At 35.0% G+C, this 27,248-nt stretch overlaps 1 protein-coding gene across 7 annotated transcripts in view; it reads right to left on the bottom strand.

Annotated features, from left to right (window-relative positions):
* LOC115520450 (serine/threonine-protein kinase TNNI3K) overlaps positions 1–27,248 on the bottom strand; it is a 289,743-nt gene that overhangs the window by 196,458 nt on the left and 66,037 nt on the right. For all 7 annotated transcript variants that reach the window (XM_032594324.1, XM_032594325.1, XM_030324809.2 and 4 more), the window contains 2 exons: positions 8,362–8,460; positions 1,922–2,060 (listed from right to left, as the gene is read on the bottom strand). In XM_032594324.1, the coding sequence (XP_032450215.1) occupies positions 1,922–2,060; positions 8,362–8,460 (238 nt within the window). The remainder of the gene's footprint in view (positions 1–1,921; positions 2,061–8,361; positions 8,461–27,248) is intronic.

Here is a 27,248-nt window from a genome sequence, read left to right as displayed (position 1 = left end):
CAGAATCAAAGAGACTGCTTAAACAAGGTCTAAGGAACGGCATTCCTTGTATCCTGACAACACAGGTTATTTATGATAATGCTATAGAAGAAATACCTCCGTTATTACATACTGGCTCATAGAAAATGACACCAACTATGTTTCTCAAACTTTATAAAATAAAATAGCCCTCTTTCCAACATGGAAACTGGAAACTACCCTTGCCTCTTGCTACACTTGTCTCTGGAAGCCTTTGTGTTTTCCTTACATGTAGGTGAAAACATTGATTAGCTTTATGAACTGAATATTGATCTCAATTTTGGACCAAGGAACTGGCAGTTCTAGAGCTCTGACAACCTCGTCCTTTTGTAAATGTGCATCGTTCCTGCTGCAAAGGCCAGCAGCTCTTACAGCTGGGCTTTTAATTAGGTCTCTTGGGGGTCAATGGAAGAATGTTGGATGTGCCTGAGAGAATTTAATGACAAGATGTAACTCTAAGTGAATTTGTGTCAAAAAATAAAGTTTGTAAGGAAGAGAAAAAGTAAGAGAAAGGAAGAACTTTCTTCAACACTCTACTTTTAATTAATTTTCTAAAATTCATTTTATTATTAAGAAAATTAAAAGTTGTGGGAAATTCTATTCTGTTAACCACATCCTAAAATCTTTCTGTGTATGCTAAAGCTTTTTTTCCTCCCATCCTGATCATGCTGTAATGTTGTTTCCACCATAAATAATAGTAATATCAAATATTGGGGAGGAAATGGGGAGCAACTGGAACTCTCATATATTGTTGTAGGAGTAAAAAATAGTACAAACACTTTGGAAAACTCTTTGAAATTTCCTAAAAAGTTAAACATGTGCATACAGAAATGCTACATACATGCACACACACTCCCATATACATACCCAAAAGACATAAATATATATATTCACACACATACACACAAAATTGAATGAGAATGTTTCTGGCATCTACATTCATAAAAGCCAAACACTAGAAACATTCAAACATCCATTAGAAGGATGATGGATAAACAAATTGTAGAATATTCATATAATGTTTAGCAATAGAAAAGAACAAACTATGATTCATGCAACAACATGGATAAAAATTAAAATCATGTTGTCAGTCAAAAGAAGGCAGTCCCAAATTATATGAACTTCAAGAACAGAAAAAAACTAACCTATGGCAATAGAAGCCACAATATTGATTACCTTTTGTTTTTAAAGCTATTTACTAAGAAGAGAGCACAAGGGAACTTTCCAGAGTTCAATTGTCTTGTCTTGTCTTTTCTTTTCTTTTCTTTTCTTTTCTTTTCTTTTCTTTTCTTTTTTTTATCTTTATTTATTTTTGAGAGAGAGAGAGACAGTGTGAGTTGGGGGGGGGGGCAGAGAGAGAGGGAGACACAGAATCTGATGCAGGCTGACAGCACAGAGCCCAACGCAGGGCTCAAGCTCATGAACAGTGAAATCATGACCTGAGACGAAGTTGGAGGCTTAACTGACTGAGCCACCCAGGCGTGCCCCCCCCGAGTTTAATTTTCTATATTAAAATGTTCTATATCTCGATCTGGGTGGTTTTGCATGAATTTATCGATGACAAATATTCCCTTAAGTCAATATTCACTTAATTGCTATATGCAAGTTTTACCTCAATTAAGAAACATATTAGTGAAAAATAACAAAATAAGAATGATTTGTCTAGAAAAAAACCTTAGTTTTCTTGAAGTATCTAATATAGTAAGAATTGAACTAAAATGTATAAAAAGGATTAACATATGGATTCATTATTATATTAAAATAATAAATTATGATTTGTGAAACAAATTAGCATATGCAATTAATCAGCTTCAGGGTTATTCACTACTAAATAAGGAAAATGCAAGTAAAAACTATACATAAAGTAGAAGATAGCAAAAGTGTTCTAAACATATAATCTTACCATCTGCTTTGCTGCCTTCTTCCATCAAGAGTTTTGCAATATTAAAGAATCCTTTTGCAGATGCAAGGTGGAGGGGCCTATCTCCAACTTCACCACTTACATTTACATCAGCACCAAATTTCAAAAGAAGGCGGGTTACCTAAAGGATCCATTCATTTGAAATTAGTATCAAAAGTCAAACAATAAAGCAAAGCTTTCAAAAATATGGAAGAAGACATATCATTAAATACTTCTCTTAGATTATTTTTACCTGAAAATAACAGCAAATCTTACCCAAATTGGCCTAGACAATAAGGATTTATTATTGTATCACCTCACAAGAAGTCAAAAATTGGAGCAATTTCAAGGTTGGATCTTCAGTGTACATAAATAATCCTCTCTAAAGTCACTCATAATCTGCCCTGAACCACCTTTTCCAAAGCTGTCTTCTGGCTAACGCCAGCAGTATTTACTTGATTCTTCATTTTCACAGCAACTCCATGCATAGGTCACTGATGGCCATCTTGTTACCGGAGTTCTGGGTTCTTTTCTGAATTTATGAATAAATGGGACATAGCTGAACTATCAGCATCTTCCTCAATTAGCTGAGATCCACACCCAAAGGAAGAGAGAGAGATGGAATGTTATTCAACTTAGGAGTCTTCCAGGGATTGTAACAGGTAATTCATAGGATTTCTTTAAATTATTTATAATATCTACTTATTACTTATTATTAATCTTAAGTAATTATTGTACTAGTTATTATACTACTTATTTATAATAAGTAATAAGTAATATATTAAATAATAATATTACTTATTACTTATATATCTTCTTACTACTTATTATTTCCAAATAATTTCTCCAAATCTCACATTGTCTCTTCTGGGAATTGCAGAAGTCATTATAATGATCTCAAGAGGTAAATTAGAGGTAAGTTTGTGCCATCAAAATAACAGTTATGGGAGAAGCCCTCAACTGACCTGACAACTTAAGTGTTACCATAAAAGTGAATTCAAACTCTAAAACTATTTTGACTTTCTATGTGGCAGCAAACAGATATGTCTTGAACAGAAAACTGTCAAGAATATGGTACATATTTGATAGAAATTCTAGGCAAAAAAAAAATTAGCAGTATGGGATGTAGAAAAACATCCTATTGAGTGTAGCAGGTAAAGAACAAGGGTTCTGAAGTCAGGCTTCTTTTTATTAGCTATGTCACTTTTAATAAATTATATGACCTTTCAAAACTTCAGTTTATTCATTGCTGAAATGGGAATCACAATAGTTCTACTTCATAGAGTTGTTATGAGGATTAAATAAGTTATTACATGTAAAGCACTTACGAAAGTGTCTGGTACTCATTAAATATTAGCGGAAGTGGTAGCACAAATGTGTAACGTGTATTTTATCCATTTGTTGGCTAATGGGCAGACCAATACTTAATTCAGGAGAAATTGGAGCAGTAAAAGTTAGTCTCAAGAACTGTGCATTCCTAAGCAGATACTTCCATTTACAAAGACTCCATAAATTCTGATTATGTGACTTTATAATGGACAGCTTTAAACTATCTTTGGAATCGATTGCCTATTAAGCACTATTATTATATACCTAGGAAATATTGCTCTTGGTCCAAAACATCTACTCTTCCACTTAAAAATAAGTAAATAAACAAATGGCAAGGAACATGGAACATTAGGCACATTTATATATCGAAAGTACCATTCTCCTGTCAGCATATTTTAGCAAATGACAATAGCATCCATAAATTACTTATGTGCTGTCTTTGCACACAGAAAGTGAGTCCCTTATCATAAAAAGGCCATCCACATTTTAGCATAATTTTATAAGACTGTGACTATATATTCAGGGAAAGTAAACAAATTTAGCTCTCCATCCAACATGCATAGAAGCTCTTTATATTTCTGTGGGTGAGGAGGTTAATCACCAAAGAGGATGACTCTACAAATAATATGCATTGTGTATATCCTGTTTCTGCCTAAAGTCAGAAAAGTACGGATTTTTTTCATCATCTGGGCTTTTAGACCCTGTACTTTCAAAAGCATTTTCAGTGCCCAGCTCTCCAGTACACTCCAGTGCACTTTGAGCAGCACATCAAATGAAATGAGAAATCTTTCCTAGCTATAGGTCACGCTTCACAGGTCTGAGAGTGTCCAAGCATATGCCAGCTAGCAAAGAAATAAAGGCACAATGACTAGAAGAGCACAGAGACACAAGTAAGTTTGATTTTTAACTTGGGATCCTGAGGCAGTGCAATGGCATGACCTCTACAAAGGTAAAAAGGTATAATTTTACTCCATAATTGAGTAAGACTAGAGATGTAGAGATATAAAGTGAGGAAGAGTGAAAATGGGATGTGAAAAGAAGAGTTAAGTTTTGGTTATCCAATTACATTTGTTATTTCTGTTTTATTTGGGTCAGTTTAGTTTCCTAAGGATAGCTAATTGGCGATGTTTGAAAGTGGCACATACAAATTTTGTCTTTCAATATGTTAAGGTTAAAATCATGGGCTTATCTTGTCCTGGGAGGTATGTCACATAGGCTTTCTTTTCTGGACACAATTTGATTTTTAACTCATTAGGCATTAACCTCTTTAGAAAACAGTTTGACCATTCTGTAAGATGTTAAACATAGTGTTAACACATGAGCCATCAATTCCACTCTTAGATGTACCCAAGAGAAATGCAAACAGATGTCCATATCAAAACTTGTACATGATGTGGATATGGGCCGAGGGAGGGGAGAAATGGGTGAAATAGATAAAGGAGATTAAGAACATGCTTATCTTGTTGAGAACTCAGAAATGTATAGAATTGTTGAATCATCGTATCATACACCCAAAACTAACATAACACTGTATGTTAATCATATGTGAATAAAAAAAAATTGAATGTTCAAAGCACCATATTCAAAATAGCCAAAAAATGGAAAAAATACAAATATCCATCAACTGATGAATGAATAAATAAAACCTGGCATATCCATACAACAAAATAGTATGCCACACTAAAAAGCAAGGAGGTACTGGTATAACGCTATAAAGTTGATGAATCTTTTTTTTTTTTTTTTTTTTATGTTTATCCATTTTCTGAGAGACATAGAGTGAGTGGGGGAAGTGCAGAGAGGGAAACACAGAATCAGAAGCAGGCTCCAGGCTCCAAGCCGTCAGCACAAAGTCCAACACCAGGCTCAAACTCAAAAACCATGATATCATGACCTGAGCTGAAGTGGGCTGCTTAACTGACTGAGCAACACAGGTGCCCCTAAAGTTGATGAATCTTAAAAACGTTGTGCTGGGGCACCTGGGTGGCGCAGTCGGTTAAGCGTCCGACTTCAGCCAGGTCACGATCTCGCGGTCCGGGAGTTCGAGCCCCGCGTTGGGCTCTGGGCTGATGGCTCGGAGCCTGGAGCCTGTTTCCGATTCTGTGTCTCCCTCTCTCTCTGCCCCTCCCCCGTTCATGCTCTGTCTCTCTCTGTCCCAAAAATAAATAAATGTTGAAAAAAATTAAAAAAAAAAAAAAAAAAACGTTGTGCTAAGTGAAAGAAATCAGTCACAAAAGACCATGTATTGTATGACTGCATTTATAGGGAGTCTCCAGAAGGTAAATCTATAGAAACAGAAAGAATATTAGTATTTTCCTCAGGCTGGAAGAAAGAGGTTGGGAAGAAGGTGGAAGTAAGTGTTGTTTCTGGGGGTAATGGCTTCATTCAATTAATTGTGATGATGGTTGCACAACTCTGAATATACTAAAGCCATTGAATTACACAATTTAAATTGATGATTTATATCTCTTTTTTTAATATAAAATTTATTGCCAAATTGGTTTCCATACAACACCCAGTGCTCATCCCAACAGGTGCCCTCCTCAATGCCCATCAACCACCCACCCCCACTCTCCCACCCCCCATCAACCCTCAATTTATTCTCAGTTTTTAAGAGTCTCTTATGGTTTGGCTCTCTCCCTCTCTAAGTTTTTTTTTTCCTTCCCCTTTCCCATGGTCTTCCGTTAAGTTTCTCAGGATCCACATAAGAGTGAAAACATATGATATCTGTCTTTCTCTGTATGACTTATTTCACTTAGCATAACACTCTCCAGTTCCATCCACGTTGCTACAAAAGGCCATATTTCATTCTTTCTCATTGCCAAGTAGTATTCCATTGTGTATATAAACCACAATTTCTTTATATCTCAATAAAGTTGTTAACAATTTTTAAAAAAATCAATGCACTTGGGAGTTAGAGCACTAGGCCTTGAATATCCCTACCCCTCAAGCAAATTTCCTCGACTTTCTGATTTGTCTCACTGATAGAAAACAAATAAGAAGATGCTCTTAGGTACAACAGAATAACTATAGGCTTTGGGATCAGACAGACCTGAATATGTATTCCAAATCTTCTAATTAACTGTGTGACTCTGGCATGCTACTTGACCTGAGTGAGCTCATGCATATCATTGGCAAGAGAGGGAAAATAATAGTTAACTTTAGGATTGTGGAAAAATCACACACACAAAAAATAATCCACATAAACTTCCTGTCCCATAGTATGAGCTCACTCACATGGTAACTCATTAAGTTCATTAGGTTTCCGTGAAGGTCAAATGAAACTATTCATTGAATGAAGGCACACTATAAACTTTAAAGCATTCTATATTTATTATTATTTTATTACAGAATATCAAATTTTAACATAATTACCTGTTATATAATTACATATCTAAAGCAAATTATATTTAAAGCACATTCAGTGATTGTTTTTTATTTTTTATTTATTTTTATTTTTAATTTTAATTTTTAAATATAATTTATTGTCAAGTTGGCTAACATACAGTGTATACAGCATGCTCTTGGTTTTAGGGGTAGATTCCTGTGATTCATCACTTATATACAACACTCAGTGCTCATCCTAACAAGTGCCCTCCTCAATGCCCATCACCCATTTTTGCCTCACCCCTGGCCCCCCATCAATCCTCGCTTTGTTCTCTGTATTTAAGAGTCTCTTATGGTTTGCTTCCTTCCCTCTCTGTTTGTAACTATTTTTCCCCCTTCCCTTCCCCCATGATCTTTTGTTAAGTTTCTCAAGTTCCACATATGAGTGAAAACATATGATATCTGTCTTTCTCTGACTGACTTATTTCACTTAGCATAATACCCTCCAGTTCCATCCACGTTGTTGCAAATGGCAGGATTTCATTCTTCCTCATTGCCAAGTAGTATTCCATTGTATATATAAGTATTTTTTTTAATGTTTATTATTTTTGAGAGAGAGAGAGAGAGACAGTATGAGTGGGGGAGGGGCAGAAAGAGAGGGAGACACAGAATCCAAAGCAGTCACCAGGCTCTGTCTGAGCTGTCAGCACTATGCCCGATGCAGGGCTGGAACTCACAGACCGCGAGATCATGACCTGAGCTGAAGTTGGATGCTTAACTGACTGAGCCACCCAGGCGCCCCTAGTGACTGTTTTTTAAATTTTTCTAGGTTATTCCATGTATTAATTTCCCACTGCTGCAAATCACCACAAATTTATTGGATTAAAACAGCACAGATTATTCTCTTAAAAGGTCTGGTGTTCAGAAGTCTAAAACCAAGGTGTTGGCAGGTTGTATTCCTTCTGGAGGCTTTCATTTCCTTGCATTTTCAGCTTCTACAGGCTGCCTGCATTCCTTAGCTTGTTACCCCTTCTAGCATCACTTTAACCTCTTACATTCACTGACACTTAGGTTTCCTGCTCCTTATTATAAGAACCCTTGTGATCATATCAGGTCCACCCAGATAATGCCAGCCTAATTTCCCCAACTCGAGATCTTTAACTTGATCACATCTGCTAAATCCTTTTTAGGGTAACATTCACAGGTTCTGAAAATTAAAGCATGAACATATTTTGGGGGATATTTTCAGTCTACCACATTCCAGGACAGTAGAAAAAAAAGAAGCCCAGTTTTTGAAAGACACATTTTTTCATAAAGGAAGGTCTTTATGATTTGTTTTATTAAAAGTTATTGCACTAGTATCATCATAGTGACAGTTATTGAGAATTTGCCAAACACTTGAAATTAATATCTCATCATATCCACAACCCTATGGGTAGGCACTATTAATATTTTCGCCATTTTACAGATGAAGAAACTGAAGATCAGGGAGATAATATAATCTACACATGGTCACAAAGCTAGGAATTTTTAAAATACAGGCTGGGTGATTCCTGGGAGTGTACACTTACTGTAGTACCTCCCGTGGGTACTGAAACAGTTAGTGAAAATGAATCACTTGGCAGGTGCAATGTTTCTATGCATCTATCAGACCCTAAAGGTGGAACTGATGATAATATGGCAAAAGTAATCCAAAGGATAGCTTAAATATTCCTTCTTTGAGGCTAGGGCAGTTCCACAAAAGCCTGGAATGGTTCCCCAGCCTTTGGAAATCCTACCATTAGACATACCTGTTCATGTCCATAGTATGCTGCAATGTGCAATGGAGTGAAAAAAACTGCATCTTGAACATTGACATTTGCGCCATGTTGTAGCAGGACATCAGCAACCTGGACAAGAAAGAGAGCTCAGGTAAGACCTTTATTTGGGGCATCTGCCTATCAAAATTCATTTTACAACCACCAGGTACAACTCTTCTTCAGGAATCACCATCCAGGATGAGTTTTCTTCCATCTCCCTTCTCTGAAATCTCCAATGGCTGCTTTTGTACAGAAAATGAAGACCAAATCCCTTACTGTGGCTTCCAAAGTTCTCCTCAATCTGGCATTATCCTTTAAATGTATTTCCCATTATTCTTTCTTAAACTCAATAATGTAGTAAGATGGCATTCCATTTCCTGCTCCTTTCAGTCTTTGATCACATCATTTCCTCAGCCAGGAATTATCTGCTGCCCAATCTACAGATATTTAAACCCAAGCTAATTACCTTCTACTCCCAGTTTTCTTTGATTTTCCTCCCTTCATTGCCAACTGACTTTCTGAATTTGTCTTCCTTCTTCTTAAATCTCATGTAACTTTCTTTCATGCCACATAGAACATAAAAAAATTATATACATGTCTTTTCATCTCTACTAAAGAATAAATCCTTTAAGGACAAAATACAGCACATTCATCTTTATAATCCTACCCTGGCATGTTTCCATGCAAATAGTAATCATTCCAAAGCATTTATTGAATGAATGAGTGAATGAGTGAGTGAATGAATGAATGAATGAGCAAGTAAATAACACTACCAGGAGCTGTTGGGCAACTGTCTTCATGGAAAATTACAGATTGCCAACAAATCTGCTAGCCCTTAAGATTTCTTCTCCTCTCAAAGACCTATCTCTATGTCTCACTTCTCTGGAAAATTGTTTACAATCATTTCCTTCAGATGCGCTCATTTTTATTGTAGATTTTCCTAATGCACTATCTATTTGTCATGTGGTAAAATAATATACATTTGGGAAAATTTTCAAAAGTCTGTTAGACTTAGGAGAGAAAACAGGAAGATAAGATCTAAAAGCTCAAAGGACTTATGTTCTAACAACTCTTCTGTTCCAATAAACAAATTGCGTCCTTAGTCAAGTTTCCTTTCCTGTTTGAATCATAGCCTTTCAGAACTGGAGAGGCACCATGGACAGACATTACGTACTAAGCCCCTATGTTTGAAAGAGAAAGAAATTGAAAATGAGAGGAAGTAGAAAATGTCTCAAAGTCATGGAGCAATTGTCAGCACAGAAATGAATCTTTAGGCTCTTGCTTAAGCTTTGTGTCTGAGTGCTCCATAGTTTTAAATAGTTCATTCACTCTATCATCCATTTATTCATGCATCAATACACAATTTATTGAGCATGTATGAGCTAAAGCTGTGTTGTGTTTATTCTCAAAATTTATTCAATCACTAGAATAACATTAGAAGGGATTGACATACAAAAAAGGAATTCTTGTTGGGCCATTTGAAATTTCTGCTGGGTTCAAAAATATAAACAGGTGTATAGACTTCTATACATTCCCAGAATAATGCTTTTGCTGATATTTGGGTATTGCTAACTAATGATCCATGGAATACATAATGTATACAATGAATTGTTTTCCTAATAACAAATCAAAAGCACAGTTAATATTTAATATTTATTGAGGATATATTATGTGTCAGACCCTGCACTAAGTGCATAAATGGTAACTGGAGTGTCCTGTTTCACACAAAACACAGAAATATAGGTGCTACTCTTCCATTTTAAAGGTGAAGAAACTAAGCCTCATGAACTTAGTTAAGTTCCTACAGCTAGTAAAGGGCAGAACCGGAATTCAAATCTAGGTTCCCATTGATTTTAAACATTTTCCATCAGGCTCCTCCTGTGACCTTGACCTCATTAAGGCTAACCTTTAAGTAAATGAACTGACTCAAACCCAGATGAGAGGAAACTTTCTCTCAGTAGAAGCTCTGTAGATTCAGCTTGGAAATGAATACCAGAGCCATTTATATAAAGCGTGTCATATCTTAGACTTCACATGCCTGAGAGTTCAATCTTAGGAACCTTTACAGAAGGTCACAAAAGATCAAGTAAATGAAGCTTTTTACAATTTCTCTTATTTTAAATATAGCATAAAATAAAGTAGACAGCATGCATTTTTATTGTAATAGGGACTCTCCAATGTTAACATATAGAGCCAATTTCTTAGGCATGGTTCCAGAACTTACTTTCATTTTAAAAGATAACAGCTCTTAGGCTTCAATAAATGGTCCAAAGCAAACTTTTTTCCTTCTAAGTTTGCACTTATCCAGTCATTCAGAAGGTCAATCTTTTGGCTGAAACTTCATTAATTATGGAGTGCTGGCCTTCTGAGAAACTGTCAAAATGTAAGTCTTAATGCAACCACACAGAGTCATTATTGAACTGTAGGCTTTATTTAGTTTGTTTTAAAATTTAAGGAAATATTTAACTATTGAGAGCAATGTACATTGGAATTATCTGAAAAATTTTATATGTTACTTATATGAGTAGAATGCACTTACTGATTTTTATGACTTTTGGAGTCATATGGGGAGAGTATCTCTTGGCATATGGGATATGGCATATATTATGGGAATGTAATGTTTTGTGATGTACAAATATGTCTGTCATGTGGCTAAGACAAATACACTTGTATTAGCATTTAGCCTGGAACATATATGTATCAGATCATTTTATCCATGCTTCCCTTCTCTTGAACTTGAAAAAGTTGGTAAAGCAATTTCACTTGCTTTCTACTACATGAAGCCCCATAAAGTCACAGTCTAAATCTATTTATTTGCCACTATGCTAAGTATATGATAGACACCCAAATAATTGTTTAATTGTTCTGTATTTCTGGTAAAAAATTATATATTATGAAATATGTTAATTTTGATATATAATGATATACAAGAAATTGTATATCATCATTTACAAGGGAATTTATATATTAACAATTAGGACTCAATTATATGATAGAAATTTTAAATAATTCAATTCAATAAATATTTATTGATCACTTATTTTAAATTAATATTTAGCAAACCCCAGTGCCTTCTCCACGCCAGGAACTGTGATTAGAGTTTTATATGTATACATTATCTCATTAAGATTTTTGCAAGGCAGGGGCACCTGGGTGGCTCTGTTGGTTAGGTGTCTGACTTTGGCTCAGGTCATGATCTCACAGTTAGTGAGTTTGAGCCCCGTGTTGGGCTCTGTGCTGTCAGCTCAAAGCCTGGAGCCTGCTTTGGATTCTGTGTTTCTCTCTTTCTCTGCTCCTCCCGCACTCATGCTCTGTCTCTCTCTCTCTCAAATAAATGTTAAAAAGAATTAAAAACATTTTTTGCAGGGCACAAAATTATTGGCTTAAGATTTTTTGATAAAATACAGTTTTGATTTTTTTCCTTGAAAGCAATATCAAAACTACTAGTGAAATCGTAAAGTAGAAAAAAGTGTTATCACAGAAAGAATATCTTAATAATCTTTAAACACTTTAAGGAAGTGAACTGTATTATATTTATATTTGTATACCTGACATATATGTCAGTATTATTATTATGATTAAAGGAATGATACTCAAATATGGTCTGGTAACTAGGTACATTTTCCTGATTGAAGGATAAATACCAAAAAGTACTTCCCATTAAGTAGTTGTTTTATGAGCATAGAAAGTGGATCCTTATTATTTTAAGAGCTCCTGATTATTTTGATACTAGGAATTACTATATATATTATACTTTACAGATATTTTTATTTACCAGTTGACTCACTAAAAGATCAAAGTGGAGCCTCTTCGATTTTCAGGTTGTAATTTAAACATGTATTTGTACATTCTGCTCTTTTTCCTAGAAAGCCTCCCTTCTCTTTCTCTGCCTGTCATATAACCAGTCTCAAGATCAAGCTTATATTCTTTTTTTTTTAATTTTAAAAATGTTTTATTTATTTTTGAGACAGAGAGAGAAAGAACATGATCAGGGGAGGGGCAGAAAGAGAGGGAGACAGAATCCTTAGCAGACTCCAGGTGCTGAGCTGACAGCACAGAGACTGATGCGGGGCTTGAACCCACAAACCGTGAGACCCAAACCAAAGTTGGACACTTAACCAACTGAGTCACCCTGGCGCCCCTGATAAAGCTCATGTACTTCATGAGAAGTTCCTACAAATACTTTACCATATTGATAATTTCTTTCTCTGAATGATTCTAATACTTATCCTCACAACTTAACCTTCCCATTAATTATCACTGGGGTAAACCACTATTATACAAAATCTTAAACTTTTATTTTCCTGTTCTAAACGTGCCTCAGTGAAGTGTAAGAAGTTTGGACTTCAGGAAAAATAATTTTTCACTGCAATTTAATCATAACTAAAATAGCCAGTGCTTACAATTTAAAATTCTAGAGACATGTAGAAGAATGAAACTGGACCACTTTCTTATACCATACACCAAAATAAATTCAAAATGGATGAAAGGTCTAAATGTAAGACAGGAAACCATCAAAATCCTACAGGAGAAAACAGGCAGCAACCTCTTTGACCTTGGCCACATCAACTTCTTACTAGGTATGTCTCTAGAGGCAAGGGAAACAAGAGGAAAAATGAACTATTGGGACCTCATCAAGATAAACAGTTTCTGAAAAGTGAAGGAAACAATCAACAAAATTGAAAGGCAATCAATAGAATAGGAGAAGATATTTGGAAATGACATATACAATACAGGATTAGTATCCAAAATCTATAAAGAAATTATCAAACTCAACACCCCAAAAAAAAATTATCCGGTGAACAAATGGGCAGAAGACATGAATAGGCACTTTTCCAAAGAAGACATCCAGATGGCTAGTAGATACATGAAGATGCTTAATATCACTCATCATCAGGGAAATACAAATCAAAACCACAATGAGGTACCTCACGCCTGTCAGAGTTGCTAAAATTAACCACCCAAGAAACAACAGATGTTGATAAGGGTGCAGAGAAAGGGGAACACTTTTGCACTGTTGGTGCAGCCACTCTGGAGAACAGTATGGAGGTTCCTCAAAAAATTAAAAACAGAACTACCCTATGACCTAGCAATTGCACTATAGTAGGTATTTAACCAAAGGATACAGGTGTGCTGTTTTGAAGGGGCACAGAACCCCAATGTTTACAGCAGTGGTATCAACAATAGCCAAATTATGGAAAGAGGCCAGAAGTCTATCAACTGACAAATGGATAAAAAAATCTGTGTTTTATTTTATATATATATGTGTGTGTATGTGTGTGTGTGTATGTGTATATATATATATGTGTATATATATATATATATGTATAATGGAATATTATCTGGCAATCAAAAAGAATGAAATCTTTCCATTTGCAACACCATGGATGGAACTAGAGTGTACCATGCTCAGCAAAATAAGTCAGTCAGAGAAAGACAAATATCATATTATTTCATTCATGTGTGGAATTTAAGAAACACAACAGATGAACATAGGGGAAGGGAAGGAAAAATAAGATAAAAAGATAGAGGGAGGCAAACCATAAGAGACTCTTAAATACAGAGAACAAACTGAGGGTTGCTGGAGGGGAGGTAGGTGGGGGGTGGGCTAAATGGGTGATGGGCATTAAGGATGGCACTTGTTGGGATGAGCACTGGGTGTTATATGGCAGTGATGAATCACTGGGTTCTACTACTGAAACCAGTACTACACTGTATGTTAACTAACTTGAATTCAAATTAAAAAATAAAATAAATTAAAATTCCAGAGATGCTAAAAGAATGTCCATAAGAGTAAGGCCCTTATTGTTCTTGCTTGCTGAATGCTTCTCCTACAGTGTGACTTTAACTTATTTGACTTGGTCTCATTTAGCACCCCCTCTATACTTCATCTTATGAAAGCCATTGATAGCAATGAAGAGAAAAAAAGATCATATCAAGAGGAACTAAATGTCCCAGGGGAAAGAAGTAAAATAAGGTAAATTCTGAATGTAATTAAATGGCAATCAATGTCAGTTGAAATTGTCAAAGTTCAATATAGTGTCTTATACCAAGTAGATATAGTGTCTTATACCAGTAAATATCTACTTTTAAATTAAAATTTTCTTTGCCTTAAGTGGTATCATTTTCCATGACTTTTTGTAGTCTTCCTCAAATTAAAAAAAGAAAATTAACATTTATTTATTTTTGAGAGTGACGGAGTGTGAGCAGGGGAGGGGCAGAGAGAGGGAGACGCAGGTTCCAGGCGCTGAGCTGTGGCAGAGCCCAACGTGGGACTCGAACTCATGAACTGTGAGACTGTGACCTGAGCCAAAGTCAGACACTTAACCAACTGAGCTGCCCAGGGGCCCCTGTAGTGTTCTTCAAATTTATGTCTATACTGATGTTTCCTCAGGATTTATAGTTTATTTAAAGCCATAATTTTTATTTCAGTATGGCTTTATCTACACTTTATAATTGAGACTTACAGAGAGCAGAATCATGAGACTATATTAGGATAATACCCATTTCCATTTATTGGAAAATCTGTATCAGCAAAACTTTAGAGGAAAATGTTTTTTTTTTTTTTCTTTTTAGTTTTTACTTTAATTCCAGTTAGTTAACAGAGTATTATATTAGTTTCAGATGCACAACATAGTGATTCAACAATTCTATACATTACTCAGAGCTCATCACACAAGTGTGCTCTTTAATCCTCATCACCTATTTAAAGCATCCCCCCCACCCATTCCCATCTGGTAACCATCCATTTGTTCTCTATAGTTAAGAGTCTGGTTCTTGGGTTACCTCACTCCATCTCTTTTCTCCTTTGCTCATTTGTTTGGTTTCTTATTAGAGAAATCATATGATACTTGTCTTTCTTTGACTGATTTATTTCACTTAGCATTATACTCTCTAGCTCCATCCATGTCTTGCACTGTTGGTAGGGATGCAAACTGGTGCAGCCACTGTGGGAAACAGTATGGAGCTTCCGCAAAAACATAAAAATAGAAATACTTATGATCCAGTAATTGCACTACTGGATATTTACCCCCCAAATACAAAAACACTAATTCAAAGGGGTACATGCACCCCTATGTTTATAGTAGGGTTATTTACAATAGAGAAAAATGTTTTCTAAAGTCTATGCTTCATGAATTCAAAATGATCCCAGAGACATTAACATGCAAGTTGATTTAGATTGGTATTTCCCAGTTATTTCCTTTTTTAAAAAATTTCTAGGGGCGCCTGGGTGGCTTGGTCGGTTAAGCGTCTGACTTCAGCTCAGGTCATGATCTCACGGTCCGTGAGTTCGAGCCCCGCGTCGCGCTCTGTGCTGACAGCTCAGAGCCTGAAGCCTGTTTCAGATTCTGTGTCTCCCTCTCTCTCTGCCCCTCCCCTGGTCATGCTCTGTCTCTCTGTCTCAAAAATAAATAAACATTAAAAAAAATTTTTTTTCTAACATTCAACAATCAGTTTTCAATTATGTCCCCTTGAACCATTGCCCTCACTCCTAAACTTCACAGACAATCTTCTTTTAAAACTAGTCCATACTTTTTGTCCACATTTCCTCACCTCCTATTCATTCCTCATCCCACTACAATTTGGCTTTAGACCTCACCACTTTAGTAAAATTTCTGTGTAAAATGACATCAAAGGCCTCCTAATTGCCCATTCCAACAGATACCTTTTAGTCTTTTCCTTATTTTATTATTCATTTTACTATTTGTCTGCTCCTTGAGATTCTATTCTCCCTTGGGTTGATTGACATTGTAGTCATTGAGTCTGCTCCATACCCCTCTGCGAACTTATTATTATTCCTCTATAGAGGTGACTGTTCATCTCTTAAGTGTTTCTGAAGTGTTGCTTTTTCCTTACTGACAACTGTTTGGTTGTGTTTCTTTTTGATCTCTTGTTGAAGTTAATATACACAAAGCACTTAGCACAATACTTGGTACATAACAGTAAGTATTCAATAAGTGGTAGTTATTAGCCATCTTGCAGTATACATTCTCTGGTTGATCCCATCTACTATTACTACTACTCCACCTCTCTCCAGTTATATGTGTTTTTCCCAGACTTCCTTTAACATAAGACCTACCTCCTTTGGCAACTGCTATTCCTGTTATGTATTTCCACTCTATTTCCCAATCACTTTTTGTCTGGGAGGATAGAGCCCCCCTGCACTGATCTCTTTATCACTTACACTTTGATTCTTGCAAATGTGAATGAAGCACTAGAAGACAAAGGGAACTAGTATTTATTGAATGGGTACTTTGAGAATATCTATGAGCTAAATGAGAATACCTGTTTCAGTTAATGCTTATAGCAATCTCATGGAATTTTATTAATAGTCTCACTTTAAAAATAAGAATAATGAAGTTCAGAATTATACAGCTTGTAAGGAAAAACACCAAAGTTTAAATTTAGGTCTATGGAAGTTCAAAGCACCATACTATCCCCTGCTGTTTTTCTTCTTATGTGTGTTATTATTTGTGGTCAGGTAGCAATTCCTCGCTACCTTATACAATCCTGCAGAAAGATGTAGCTCTTGGTAGATATTACCCTCAAGGATATTCAAACATGGTCAAACAGCCAATATGTGAGTAAGATTGATTCTCGCTATGTAATCGTTTGCAGTCAACTAAAAAACAAATGAAGTAAAATTTATTCTAAGTAGGAGTTGTTTGTTAGGAATCTTAAAGAGTATTATATACTTCAGCAGGGAGTTAGAATTTTTCCTAAAATTTTTCCTTACAGGAACTCACCAAGAGACTTTAAGTAAGAGTAAAATATATTCTGATTTGCATCTTAAAATGACCTGTCTAGTAATAGTATAGCAATGACTGAAGAAGGAGCAAGATTGGAAGCAGGGTAATCAGTTAGCAAGGTCCTATAGTAAAAAGAGAGAGGTAAGGATAAAATGAGCTGAGGAGCAGTAGTGGCTTGGAAACGGGGAGTGGGTTTTAGAGACAATTAGGATGGTGGCATCATATGACTCAGCAGATGAGACTGGGGACGGTGAGAGATGATGAGAAATTGTTAACAAATGATGTCTTTAAAAGAAGAAGCCTCTTAGGGGAGATGAGTGTGAAGATAAAACTTTTATCTTCTTCATGAATTTATGAAGTGAGAACATTACCTACAGTTTCTGTCTCTCAGATTAATCACTTGTAATAGCCAATTTCTTCCAATTCCCCTTGACAGTTCACTGTGTTCTTATCCAATACCATAAGGTGTCTCGATTGGGGCCAATCCTTCAATCAAGATGTGAACATAATTCTCAAATTTTCAAACAACTACCAAAAATTATGTTAATTAAAGATACCAATAATTGCTTATCCATTTGTATTGAAGGCTTATATTACTTAGAAAACATTTCAGATAGTAGCATTTTCTTTAGATTTAATAAGCATTTCTTTCGGCTTTATGCTCTATTTTCTGTAAAATTTTCTATTTTTAAATATGTACACTCATTTCTTGACATCTACTACAAATGTTAGGTGAGAACTCTCTATCATGTAGTCACAGAGTTTTTCTCTTATAATATTTGCTGAATATTTTTGTAATGACTTTTTTTTTTTACCTGACATACCTCTAATTAAATATTTGAGTACAAAAACTTATTGGAAAATAGTTTCTTCAGGCTGTCACAGAAATGAGGTTCTCTTATGTGATCTTTCTCTTATTATCTAAGGTTAAAATTAAATTTGGTCTGAAAATTACTTAGAAAATGATTCCACAGATAATATTATCAAAGAAATTAAAGGGAAGCTCCATATTCTTAAGTTGTAGAAATAGAGCTGAAGCATATATTAACTTATATACATATAAAAAAAAGAATTCATCAATCCTATAAATGTATCACTTCTCAGGAAATGATGAGAGCATAAGTAGAAAAGCTGATATATGAAAAACAGTAATGAGAAGCAGTGAGGTCAAGGCTGGAGATACAAGTGGTATCATTTTATGAAAGTAATAATTGAAACCAGGAGATAACATCACTTCCGTAAGGTAAAAGGAGATATTTATGGGATATTTACTGCTAAAAAGTGATAATAAAGGGAGCCAGCAAAGGGAGAAGTCATCTAAGAAAGAAAAAGAGAACAAAGGAATGCTTATTAAGGAAGTCCATGGAAGAGATAGTTTTAAGAAAAGAGGGACAAAATTTTCTAAGCCTTCCAGCTAATCATCCTCTTGCTATGCTATTTTCTTCTTTATAAATACACTTCTTCTTCTTCATCTTCTTTTTTTTTTTTTTTTTTTTTTTGCAGCATTTCCTTATGTAAGGGTCTTATTTTAAAATCCTTGGCTGAGAAAACAGGCTTTCAACATTTACTCTGTTATGAATATATCATGTTTTATGCATTTCAAAAGCCACAATTTTTTTTCTTGTGAGATTTACTTATGTAGCTTGCCAAAGGCCCAACATTTTTCATTATAGTCCAATTGTGGAGACTTGAAAATTGTAGTAACATTTAGGTTTCCTCTCACTAATGTTCCTCCCTGCATGTTCATACCCTGGACATCCTAACTATGGAGTGCAGGTACCATCTGACAACCAGGTTTCTCATGACTTTTATTCTCCAGCCCAAGTCACCTGTTCCTCCATTTTTCACTCTTCTGCCAAAGTATTTTGAATATAAATGATTTACCTCCACTTGAAAAATCAACTTCTAAATTATACTTTGAAGGTGAGTTGGAGTCAACTAATAGAACATAAGAAGGGACACATAAAGATTTTGGCTCTTATACAAGACTAAGTAATAACAATCCTCCTAAAAATGATATCAATGATTAATTTCCAGCATCATCAACAGTAAAGTCTCAGGCTCAAGGATTAGTCCTGTTATGATCACAATATATGAAATATTTAGTGTTCCCCTTTGTGAGCTTTTTGATTAATTCAGAAAACTCACTATCAGATGAACTGCAATATACTACCTTAATTCATATTAGAACAGCAGATGTAGGTAATTAATTGCAACCTAATGGCTCTTCATTTTACAATATAATTGAAAATGTTGGTCTGTAATAACTTAGAAAAAGCAACACAATGAAATTGATAAATCCACAGTTGTAAAAATGTTTTAATGGATTATGAAGCACTAAACATTGACAGGTATAGAAATCAATTATAGATAATTTTCTTTCTAGAGAAGGACTTTATTAAAATGAAGAACACACATCATCTAGTCAAAGACCTATTATCAGGACAGAAAACGTAGGCATAACGATGGTAAATACATTAACCATTCCATTGGTCATGTTAAACTAAGATAAATACAGAGTGGCTAATAATAGAAGCCTACAAGGAAAATAAAAAGAAACGCAGTGTCAAATCTGCCCAAGTAGTTTTGGCTTCAGAAACAGAAAGGGCCAAGAAATAACTGTGGATTAGACTCAAGCCCAGACTTTTCTAAATCCCATAACATGGCTAGCTAATGGCAGAATCTGAATACAAAGCAGCTCAGGCAGGCTGGTTCCAGAGCCCAAAGGCCTAACCACCACACTATACTATATTGCTATAGCCAGAAACCAATGCTCTAGGATCCCAGTTTTTCAGACATTTCAAACAATATGTTTCCAAACTTTTATTTATGAATTCAGAATTGAGCATAGGTACTATGACAGAATTGGGTGGAGTGGCACCTGGGGGTTAGGGGCATGGGCCTAGCACTCTCCTTCTTTCCTTGTATGACATCTGAGGCACTACTAAAACCCTAGGTATCCAGAGAATGCATACTGGAAATTATCGTTCCACAAAAGAAAGCTGCTAGTTTTTAGAGAATAAAACTGCCACCACATTGACTTGCTAGACCCTCTGCTCCTAGGAGAAAACTGGGCCACAGAACATGAGTATAGCATTATGCCAAATTTCCTGGGTTAACAGAGTGTATTTTCCAAACAGACACATAATCTCTCTATGAATCCATGTCTGTATACATTTGCTATTGTCATTAAGAAAATATAAGTGGTATTGACTATATATGAGGATAAGTAGTTCTCTTGTGTGTGGGCTTGACATAATTTCTCATTTATCATGAAAAGAACAGGGCAAAGGAATACCAATTCCAAGATTACATTACAAAAAGACTGTGACTTCATTTTACTTGCTTACTCTAGATCTCTCCATCACTCTCTCTCATGGGAGCCAGACGTCTTACTGTGAGCTTTACTATGCATAGGATCACATGGCAAGGCACTGATGTCTCAGGATAACAGCCAGAGGGGATCTAAGCCTGTCAACATCTATGTGAATGACCATGAAAGTGGATTCTCTCCTTTTTTGGTTTTTGAACTAATCACAGCCCCACCTGACACCCTGTGAAAGACCCTAAGCCAGGGGACCCAGCTAAAACTGAAATTCCTGAACTCCAGTAACTGCACAATAATAAATATTTGTTGTTTTAGACCACAAAGTTTTGGGGTAAGATTTTACATAGCAATAATTAACTAATATATTATTGTGCCTCTCAGTTCATTACTAAAAACACCCAGGTCAGAACTGACTTCATTACTGTCCATTTGTGAGTATTATAAGAGAAGAAACAGTTCAAAGCAACAAATAGTTTTAAGCACCTAGGTATTCTAAGCACTCTACTGCATTCTAGGGGTCAAAGGTAAATTAACTGCTCAAAAGCAATATATAAGTCAGTGGAAGAAACAAAAGTAATGATGGTATAAGGTAACTATGGATTTCATGGAGATAATGTATGGGGTATCATAACATGAGACAAAGGGCACAAGTTATAAACTCAGTCTGAGGAAGATAGAGAAAGCTATAGAGGAGAAATGTAAATATGGGACTTGAAGTAGGAGTTCGCAAAACAGAAAAGATCAATCACTTAATTTGTTCATCTCTCAAACGTTTCTTGATCATCCAGTAGTACCTAGCACAGAACACATATTGACCAAATTCTATTATTTCTTAAAATCTAGATCAAAGCTTACTGGCCTCATGAAATCCTTTTACACCTCTGGGCTCATTGAACTAATTGTCAAGACATGTGATTAAATAGCCTGATAGCTTTAGAATCACATTGAGGATCATAAAAAGAATTCATTACAGATAATCTTCCCAAAATTACTGACACTACAAATCTGCATTTTAAAAAAGCGACTTTGAGACTTCCTTTTCATCCAATATGGAGTAACAGAGACTAGTGTGGAGAAGCCAAGGTGGCTATAGAGTTCATAAGACAGAGTACCTGAGACAAGAGAGTAACAAGAGAACTACAAAGATCTGGAGGGAGCACCCTTCCACCCAGAAGATTAAGCTGACCATTGATCAGTGTGTGCATGTCAGGAAATACTACTGACTGGGAAAAAAACCAACAAAGGAGATTAGTGGCAATAATTTTCAGTGATCACACAAGTCCAGGGATAATGCCTACTCCTACCACCCAGACTGGAAAAACCTCATGATTCATAGGACACTGGGTAAAATACTCTAAGAGACTTCCCTCAAAAGTTGGCTATTAGCCTTACACTGAGCACTACTCTAGTCCCACCAAGCAATTGTAAAAGCTAGACCTAAATGGACCAAATTATTTCCAAGTAAGATAACTGTATCCCACTAGAACTGGAGAGGTTGTCTTAAGACTATATATAGGAATTAAAAAATGTCTACCACCACTACCTAACAACATAAAATTTGTAATATCCAGAATCCAATCAGAAATTAACAGGAATTCAAAGAGGCATGAAAATGTGACTTATAATAAAAAGAAACAATAATCAATCAAAACTGCCCCCAAATTGATACACGTTAAGAGTGTTCAAACAAGAACAATAAAATAGTTATTAAAACTATTCCATATGATAAGGAAGTACAGTCATGAAAGATACAAAAACTACCAAAATTATATTTCTAGAGATGAAAGTTATATTACGGGGGATAAAAATGCACTAGAGGGGATTAGTAGCATATTAGATATTACAGAGGAAAAGATTACTAAACTTGAAGATATAGCAGTAGAAACTCTACAAAATGAAATATGGAGAGAAAAGAGAATTTAAGAAAAATGAAAAGAGTATCACCGAGGTTATGGACAACACCAAACAGCCTAATATGTATGTAATTAGAGGGGAGACAGAAAAAAGTATTAAAGAAATAACGGCAGAAAATCTTCCAAAGTTGAAAACCACAAATTCATAGATGCAAGAAACTCGATGAATCCTGAATGTAAGAAAGATGAGAAAACTATATCAAAATAAATGTCAAATAAGCACATGAAAACATTCTTAACTCATTGGCCATTAGGGAAATGTAAATTAAAATCATAATAAGGCATCACTGCATATGTATTAGAATGGTTAAAATTTTAAAAGAGTGAATATTCTAAGTGTTGGTGAGGATATGGAGAAATTAGAACTCTCATACACTGCTGATAGGAATGTAAAATAGTGTAACAGTTTGTCAAACACTTTGGAAACAGTTTTTTTTTTTTAATACCTTGAAGAGTTATATTAATTAACCAAATGATCCAGCCATTCTACTCTTAGATATTTGTGCAAGATAAATAAAAGTATATGTCCATACATGTCATTGCAGCTTTCCTTATAATCACTAAAAACTAGAAAAAAACTTAAGTGCCCATCAATGAGTGGATAGATAAATAAATATTGTGGCAAATTCAAATAGTAGAATACTATGCACTGACTGGAGACATTATTTGATAATTTATCATGACATGAACTTTTTAAAATTTCACACTTATTTATCTTCAACATTTTTACCTCCCATTCTACATAAAGCTACGTACAATGGTCTTCCATTGTTCATTGTTCCCCATCATAATGAACTGGAAATCTGTCATTTAGTTGCTGACACCAGAAACCTAGAAGTCTTTGTTGGTACCATCTTCTCCTAAAATCCCCTCATATGTAATCCATCACTAAAATAATTTGATTTTATTCTCTAAATATTTTGCAAATCTGTTCTTGTCTCCATCTTTACGAATACCACCTGCATTCAGTCACTCATTATAGATTATTGCCTCCTAATACAACCCCCTGCATAGATTCTTCTAATTTAGTTTATTTTTAACATCTCAACCAAAGTTATTTTCTCAGAATGGAAATCTGATAACATTACCACTTCTTAATGACTTCTCATTACTCTTAGGAGACAGAACTCCTTAACTCAGTTTATCATCCAACCTACGGAAATTTTGAGAGTAAAGGGAAGTTCATTTAATTACACCAGGCCAACGGGAATAGACCCAGACAGGAATAGACCCAGGACTTTCCTGAGGCATCAGGTATGTTGTCACACTACAAATAAGTCCCTTGGTTACCTGACCCCTAACCTTTTTCTCCAGGTTATTCCTTTTCCATCACATCCCCTAGCTCTCTCTTAGTTCCAAACACACACTCTTTTACTGTCTCCTTGCTGTATTTCCTACAGTCAGAAAGCTTTTACACATATAATTTCCACTGCTGGAAAGCTCTCCCTGTCTCAATTTCTCAGTTGTGAACTAGAGATAGTGATTTTATGTATTTTGAAGAGTTACTTTAAGGATTCAGAGTTAATATACATAAACCACTTAGTACATAGCACTAAAGGTAATTCTCATTACTATCACTGGTACTATTTCTTCCTCTCTTTACTTGGTTAACATCTACTTTAGGTCCTTGAGTTATAAACCTAATTATCAGTTCCTCAGAGATTCTCTCCTAACTTCCATGACAATTGACATATTCATTCAACAAATATTGTATGTCTACTATATGCCAGGCAGGCCCTGTGCTAGGAACTGATAATAGAGAGAAAAGAACAACAAAATCTGTCTTTTTTGAGCTGATATTTTAGTATAGGAAACAGACAGTAAAGCAAAGTAAATAAACAATAGGCTACTATATAGTGATCAGTGCCAGAGAAAAATAAAGGAGGGAAGAGATTAGGATACCAGAGATTTGAGGTTTCAGTTTAAAATAGGATGATCTCATAGTCCATGGGTTCAAGTCCAGTGTGGGGCTCTGTGCTGACAGCTCAGAGCCTGGAGCCTGCTTTGGATTCTGTGTTCCCTCTCTCTCTGCCCCTCCCTCACTCACTGTCTATCTCTCTCAAAAATAAACTTTTTAAAAAAATTTTAATATTTACTTATCTTTGAGACAGAGAGGGAGACGCACACAGAGTGTGAGCAGGGAGGAGCAGAGAGAGAGAGAGAGGGAGACACAGAATCTGAAACAGGCTCCAGGCTCTGAGCTGTCAGCACAGAGCCTAGCACGGGGTTCAAACTCACCAACTGTGAGATCATGACCCGAGCCAAAGTCAGGCATTTAACCAACAGAGCCACCCAGGCGTCCCTCTCTCAAAAATAAACAAAAGAAAGAAATTATAAAATAGGATGGTCTGGGAAGATATTATTGATAAAGTTACATTTGAACCAGGATCTTAAGAAGATAAGAAGGTAAAATAGTCCATTACTAAGAGCCATGTAGACAGAAAGAAGAGCAGTGCAAAGGTGCTAAGGCAAGAGCATTCCTGGTATGTTCAAGGAACTTAAGGTGGATGAAGAATGAATAAGAAAAGAGTATTACAGTTAGGTAGGAAATGAGCACTTTTGCTCTGACTGATATGGGAGGCTTTTTGGGGAGAGCAGAGGAGTGACAGGATCTGATATACATTTTAAAAGACTCACTCAGGCTGCTTTGTCAGAGAATAGTTTGAAGGGAAAACAGTAGAAGGGAGACCAAATTACCCTCTTTTAGGCATGGCACCTTTGGTGATCTTCATAGCTCTTATTAAGTGGCAATTTTATGGGTGATTATATGATTATTTGATTTCCTTTTTTTTTCTGCTAGATCTTAAACTCCATGAGGCTACAAACTGTATATAATTCTACTCACTATTAAATTACCAGTATCAAACATAGATTTTATAACCTATTAATTCCTCAATAAATATTTGTTGAATAATTGAGTGAAAGAAGAATGTATATTATTATATTCCAATTTTTTATTTCTTTAACAGATTGCAAGCTCCTAGGTGATATTCAAATATATGATTTATACTTTTTTCAATTTCTATCACAACTAGACTATAAATGCTCAGTAAATACTTAGTAACTTGATTTGTTCTTCCCTAGTCAACTTTCACATCTTCTACACTATAAATATTCTTGAAGAAAAACTTGTAGAATCACAAAATAAAACTTCTAAAAGTCAAGATAAACTTTAAAAAGCCTAAACAAGGAACACGAACTCTTAAGGTTTACATATTGCCAGAAACTATGAAACTCACACAAGGGAAAACCAATGATGGATTTTTTTTCTTGTCTTTTGGGAAATAAGACTTGATAATAGAAGTTTATTTATAATCATAGTTGCAAAATTGCCTCTAGGAAAGCAATAATAATGGGGCAAGTTATCTTGTTTCCTTATAACTCCAATTTAAAATAAGAAAAACTAAACTAAAACTCGGTCATACTTGTCAAAAATATACTGAGAGAACCAAAGCTACAGTATTTACCAATCAAGTTTCAGTCCAGTTTACTAATACTGTTATATAAAAATGTAGGCATTAATTGGATGACTGAAATGTGCAACAATAATACATTTTTTTGTGCTTGGGAATACTTGATAAATTTTAAATACACAATAAATACATTTCATTCTCTAGTGGTTCTTTGCTGGACTAAAAAGTATATAATGTTTTAAATACCATGTTTAGAAATAGTATTTAAACTAGGCTAATAATAGAGTCTTCACTATCTCTGATTACTTTTTCTTCTCAAAAGACACCTTTATTTGCAAAATTGCTATTATGAGCTCTCTTTCACTATGTGTCAAATTCCCATTACTAAATCAAAACAGAACCTAATTTCTTTCCGTGAACAATTTGTATGCAAATCATAGAGGTATGCAGCATTCATATAACAGAGAAGTTCCAATGAGTTTGCCTCCTTTCCAGAAATATCCTTCAATATGCTCATGTTTTGGTCACTATTAGTACAGGTTTAGTAGAAGGCACCTTGCAATTCTTTCATGGTTGGACAAGCGATGAGACCTAAAACATATATTTCAAATTGCTTTCATTTCCTTTAACCTATTTCTCAAGTATAAACTAGGAACAACCCAAATAATTTTCCAAAGCTCTAGCAAAATATAACCTATAGCTTAAGAGGCTGTGGAGTTTCATTATTATTATTTAATTAAACATACTGTCCTCCCCACCCTTAATTCTTACTGAATTAGAGAACACAGAATATGCATATATAAATTTTTCCCTCTCACTCTTTCATTTAATTGTGATTTTGATAATTTTTCCTGCTAAGAATATTTTCAGTAATATTTATTAAATTGTATAAGAACTAGGGCAAACACCATGATGTACAACCTATGCAGTCACACAAGATCCCATACTTAAAATGGCCTCATTCTTAGTTTAATGCTCTGCTTTGCTATCTTGAAGTTATCCCTATTTTTTTAAACAAGGGGCTCCATATTTTTTTGTTGTTGTTGAGAGCTGCAAATTATGTAATCAGTAAAGATGGCTAATCCAAGTAAATTGACTAGTACAACCTTCAAGCAAAGCAAAAACATAAAAATTCTGAACAAAGAAGAAAGCAATATGTAGAACCAAAAATCTTGGGTTTTAAGACAGCAGCTGAAGCAAATGATACAGCAATGATAAGATAGAAACAAATGACAAACAAAGTGACACTTTCATTGTTGTAAATATTTTTAAAAAAATATTCTTGTTACTGAGTTAAAAAACATTTTCAGTGCTACAGAAAATAAGTTCTAATCAGAATTGATAAAGAAAACATTTATCATCAAAAGTTTTGACAAGCAAGATTTTTTTCTTTTCTAGTTCTTTTGAAATATATCCTTAGCATTTTAGCCTTTCACCAAAGACAGATGAAGAACATAATAGAAAGTATAATTTC

This window comes from Lynx canadensis, chromosome C1 (genome assembly GCF_007474595.2).
Source record: "Lynx canadensis isolate LIC74 chromosome C1, mLynCan4.pri.v2, whole genome shotgun sequence".
Classification (NCBI taxonomy): Eukaryota; Metazoa; Chordata; class Mammalia; order Carnivora; family Felidae; genus Lynx; species Lynx canadensis.
The sequence above is the reverse complement of the archived record's forward strand: the minus strand, read 5'-3'. Positions and strand labels throughout refer to the sequence as shown.